This window comes from Aspergillus bombycis (assembly GCF_001792695.1).
Source record: "Aspergillus bombycis strain NRRL26010 chromosome Unknown contig00253, whole genome shotgun sequence".
NCBI classification, from domain to species: Eukaryota; Fungi; Ascomycota; class Eurotiomycetes; order Eurotiales; family Aspergillaceae; genus Aspergillus; species Aspergillus bombycis.
This window is the reverse complement of record NW_019170255.1, coordinates 6,570-11,353: the sequence shown is the minus strand read 5'-3', so window position 1 is coordinate 11,353 and position 4,784 is coordinate 6,570. Positions and strand designations below refer to the sequence as shown.

The window sequence follows — 4,784 nt, the reverse complement described above, 5'->3', positions numbered from 1 at the left end:
ACGGTCCATCGTGACTAAAGTATTATTACTGATTGGCCGCAGAGTGAGCATTCTCCCTTTCTAACCGACTAGCATACTGATAGATGCCAAGCACTACCAATACGTATTATACATGGCCCACTAGGACTTTATGGTCCGATGGGACAATAAGGCGATGTGGACCGTAGTAGGCCGAAAGGCTGGAAGCCAAGCAATACTGACTCCGTACATATAGCCCACCAGGCTGTCATAGTAGGCGTAGCGCTAATGCGGTATTTACCGTAGCGTAAATGAAACCAATTTATCCCTATATTCCTGGGACTTTAGAAAGGCCAGGGTCGACAGTGGTGCAATTCAAATGCATCGCAATGTCCGGTTCTTAGCCCCATCACCTCCCTTATTATTGCCATTCGCTGCCACGATCCTTTCCAGCATGAGCTTCGAAACTCTAGCAAAACCAGCTCAACCAGGAAAACGTGCGACTAGGTTGCCTTTGACCTTTCCGCAATTATCAAATACCCAACAGCATGGTAGCGAAGAAGGTTCCTCAACCTCACATGTCCAGCATTCCAAAGTGGCCGCCGTAGTGTCACATGGAGTATCAGAGAAGACGCCCAACGCGATATCCCAATTGCGGGAAGAACGAAAGCATAACGACGATAAATCTTTCCTGCGATTCGAATACCCATCTCAGTATTACTTGATATTATGGGAGATCGACCAAGCTGGTAAATCCTGGCTAGGCTTAAGAAACTGTGAGGGGTATCCATCCAAAGTGATAATTAAGAAACAGTCTACCCAACAAACGGCTACCGAAATGAAACGTCTGTCATCCACTCATAACGAAAATTTGGTTAATCTGGTCGGGGCATTCCTTCATCAACAACTGGCATATCTTGTTTATTCCTATCATCCATTTGCGATCGACCTAGGTGTTGCTTGTGCGACACCGGATGTCCATTTTGGCGAAACAGACATTGCCACTGTTTGCAGGAGTGTTTTAAAGGGCTTACATTATATTCATGCCAACCTCCGTATTAGCCATGGGGATGTCATCCTTAAAAATATTCTTCTGTCTGAAGATGGTGGTGTTCGTATTGGTGAGCGTTGTATCTGCTCACATCGTTGCCAATCCTACTAATGTCCACCCACAGCCAATATTGGAAGCAGCCTTTTACAAAATCATGGGCTCAGACACAAAAGGACAGATCTTGAGAATGTAGGGCTGATGGTTATTCATTTGAAGGAGCCGGCGACGATTCTAGAAGACGGGAGACTTCACCTTTTCAATCCGCAAAACATTTCGGATTCTGGGAAGCACTTTGTAGAGGAAACCCATTCGGCCCCTTGCCATGTCTTGCTGAAGGTTGTTTCAACTAATTCAGGGTTCTTATCTGCAAACTAACATATATCATCTCACTAGCACGAGTATCTGTCCCTCGCGACTCCAGACGGTGAGTCCTGGAGTTTGGCGCCTATTTACTATGACGCAGTACGCTATTCACCGTGCACGCCCCGGAAGATTAGAGAATATGAAGTCGAGATTTGATCGTCTCCATGGTTTCATATTGCTAAAGGGACGGTAAAAGCATATGATAGAGTGATTCTCGTCTTTTTCTTCACCTTCTGTGGATTTATATGTTGTAACTTTAGTTATCTTTCTGTAATTACGGCTAGTGCCTTATTACTTCGCTACGTATTAAAAGTGTTGGAGTCTGGATTTTACATATGTAAATTATGGAAATGCAAAAGCAAACAATGCAAGCGTCAACCTACCCAGTTGAAAGTTTCTATTTTTGACTCAGGCAGCCTGTTCCTCAATCATCTTAGCAGCTTTCTCTGACGCCTTATTCCGTTAATCCCTGTTTATGGATGTATATTTTTGCGTAGGACCGCCTGATGCCCGCTCTCATGGAGACTCCGCTCAGATCATCCACGATTCCAGAGAGTTCCTACAATATCACCAGCTATGCCGTTCAACTCTGGTATAAGCCACGTCACCCCCGAGGAGAATCGTTATTTCCTTGGGTTTGCAAAAGTACGCCTGCGTCATCTATCTGGCGAATATCGCGAAAAGAATGTCTCTAGGTATAGGAGAGCTCTGAAGGCTGGCCAATGCCCTCTTATCGACATAGAGAACCATGTCACTGCACTCATCGACCGAAACACTCTCGATAGAGCCCTTGACCGATGCAGAATTCCCCAAAGCGCTCTTACCAATGGAGATGACCCTCCTGTTATCGCATTTAAGGCGTCTACTATTCTTCCCTGCCTACACGGGCGCGATCTTCTCGAAGCGGCGAAGCGCTCACCTGGTCAAATATGGATTATAGCGAAACTGTTCTCAGATGGTAACTGACCTCCAATTTGTTTATCCTACTTACAGATGGGTATAAACTTATGCTATTGTTTGGGTTCGACCTTTCTTGGTATGCTGAGTGTTTCGTGGATTAGAGCTTCCCCAACCTTTACGTACTCGACTCGTGGAGCGGTATTCTCGTCCCGATGGTGCTTCAAATGTCGAAATTTTCCAGGCCCTCCTTCATAATCAGAAACCTGGCTGCGCGAAATCATGGCGTCATAGGTTTCCATCGAATACAGATTTTAAATATGTAAGACGAGTTGATGAATCAGCTGGGCTCAGGGAAGCTTTCAGAGCACTTATCCCGTATGAGGGCCTTTGGGGCACCTTTACATTTCGAAAGCTGGAGCATGTTGTTTCACCGCGATGCTATGAGGTGCGCAGGCTGCCCCTTGATGACTGACTAGTTATGGAATATCTAACATTTTAAAGGCAATGATCCATTACCTGGAAGAGTTATTCGAGACTTGGTCCTTGTTGTTTCCCGGTGAAACCGCAAGCCTCGTCGATACACAGTCGGTCAGCCTGATTGAGGGCAGGATGCCCAAATATTCTTCTTATGACAGCTCTCGAATAACATCTTTAATGAATGACGGCATTCTATTCCCACGCCTTTCCAACTATGCGGAAAGGGAGAGAATACTCCAAGCCTTACTCGGCATTAAAGGGCGTATATGCTCCTTGGCCCTTTTCTTTGAGGATGCGCGCTGCCTTGCTGGGCCCGTGAAAGCTCTGCGGGACCTTTTCGCAGTAGACACTCATTCATCTGTCTATGATTGTATTCTGAAATGCTGGGATGGACAGATGGAAAGCCAGTTAATCCAAGTTTCCGAGACCGAGTACCAAGAAAAATCATTGAACGCCATATTTCGTCCACAGGAGGTCGAGGGAGCCATTGCATGGTCTAGCTTTCTGCAGCTCTGGCTGGTTGCATTCCGCTACTTTATTGACCCTCGCATTGGCCGACAAAGAGCTCGAAAAAGCATTCAGCCTTTATTCAGTATGCGTGGTCAAGCGGAACTCGCAAAATCAGCGAAGAAACTAGGCTTCCGAGTTTCGAAGAGCAGTCTGACTGTGGCCGACTCGAATGCACCTGCACTCCACTATACCTTCGAGACACTTCTAGAAGGCTCTGGGAAAGAGATAGATGCAAGGGTAGCTAAACAGGTGACCCTTTTGGCGAGGAAGTTTCGGCAAATGTTTGGTGAGCTTGGGTGTAGCCCACCTCTGCATCCACCAGAATTATCGGTCGATTCAGATACCTTGAAGCCCAGCTGTCGGGGGGGGCGACCCCTCGGGCAGGAATATGTTAAAGATCGCTCCCATCTTTTCCTTAGACATATATATGGACCCGACCAAAACAGACGGCTTCATCCGAGCTCATTCGCGGTGATCAGGGATATATTCCTTTCCTTTTTTGGCAGAGAGCCTCTTTTTAACTTGACTGATAACCAAAACACATCATCTATAACGGTGGAGAAACCAACCGATGAAGCCCTTACTCCGGCCCTAGAATCTTGGCACCATGATCCCACAGAAGAAGATCAACCGCGCGCACTGAGAGCGCCGGACGGCTGCCTGCAGGTCAAGCCCATGGACAAGATGGCAGAGAACCCTTCTCCACACTCCACTGAGCCTTCCACCCCTGTTTCACTTCAAGAACATCCTTCTGGCTCACCTGGCCGTGAGATGAATGTCACTCGGACCGCTCCATTAGCGGCTGGTTTCGAAGATGAACTTAGCAATGCCCCCGTCTCTGAAAGAACGGCAATCACCATTCGTCACTACACAGTTGGCCAGATACTACCGATTTGGTATCAGTTAGGGGCACCTAATCTAGTCGTATTCTTCCTCTTCAGTTCAAAGGAATACATTAAGTTCTTTACCGACGATGTTTTGGCGATGCGTCTGGCTATCAATGATCTCTCTAGGGATCACTACTTTCTTATCATCAAAGACAACCAGATATTATCCCCAAGACTTGAAGAGCTGGTTGAAGAGGCTACTGACACGCGTCTACTTCTTGTAGGGCAAAAGAAGGGGCCATATGAACTAGAGAATAGGATAGCAGGTCTCACAATGGAGGCACTAGAGGACTACATATCGCAGTATGATGTTCATACAGGGAAGCGACGAGCTGCTGCAGATCATGGCAGTGTAGAGCAACCTCCATCGACCAGGATCAGGAGATAAATATCTCTTAAGAATAGACGATCAGGGAGAGCAGTATGAGCAGTACCAGGACCCGCCAACTCTTTTGATGATATGTAAATGTTGATATAGCCATTCTCAAAATTGGTTTCAACTACAAGCACAGGTCGACCTCAATGGGTTCCGGGCCCATCAGGGTATATCAAGAAATGAAAAAGCCGATAAAGTTGCTAAACTAGCAGCGGAAAAGCCCCCTCTAAAAGATATAGATAGAAGCCTGAGTCTAGCCTAT

At 46.6% G+C, this 4,784-nt stretch overlaps 2 protein-coding genes across 2 annotated transcripts; both read left to right on the top strand.

The window, feature by feature from the left end:
- Positions 1-412: 412 nt before the first annotated feature.
- Positions 413-1,528, top strand: ABOM_012219 (uncharacterized protein; the record flags this gene model as incomplete). The annotated part of the gene is made up of 3 exons (XM_022539347.1): positions 413-1,079; positions 1,134-1,345; positions 1,403-1,528. The coding sequence occupies 3 exons, from the start codon at positions 413-415 to the stop codon at positions 1,526-1,528; spliced, it is 1,005 nt and encodes a 334-aa protein (XP_022382904.1).
- A 420-nt stretch (positions 1,529-1,948) lies between these two features.
- ABOM_012218 (uncharacterized protein) lies at positions 1,949-4,534 on the top strand (the record flags this gene model as incomplete). The annotated part of the gene is made up of 3 exons (XM_022539346.1): positions 1,949-2,330; positions 2,434-2,717; positions 2,774-4,534. 3 exons carry the CDS (start codon positions 1,949-1,951, stop codon positions 4,532-4,534), a joined length of 2,427 nt encoding a protein of 808 aa, XP_022382905.1.
- Positions 4,535-4,784: the final 250 nt, after the last annotated feature.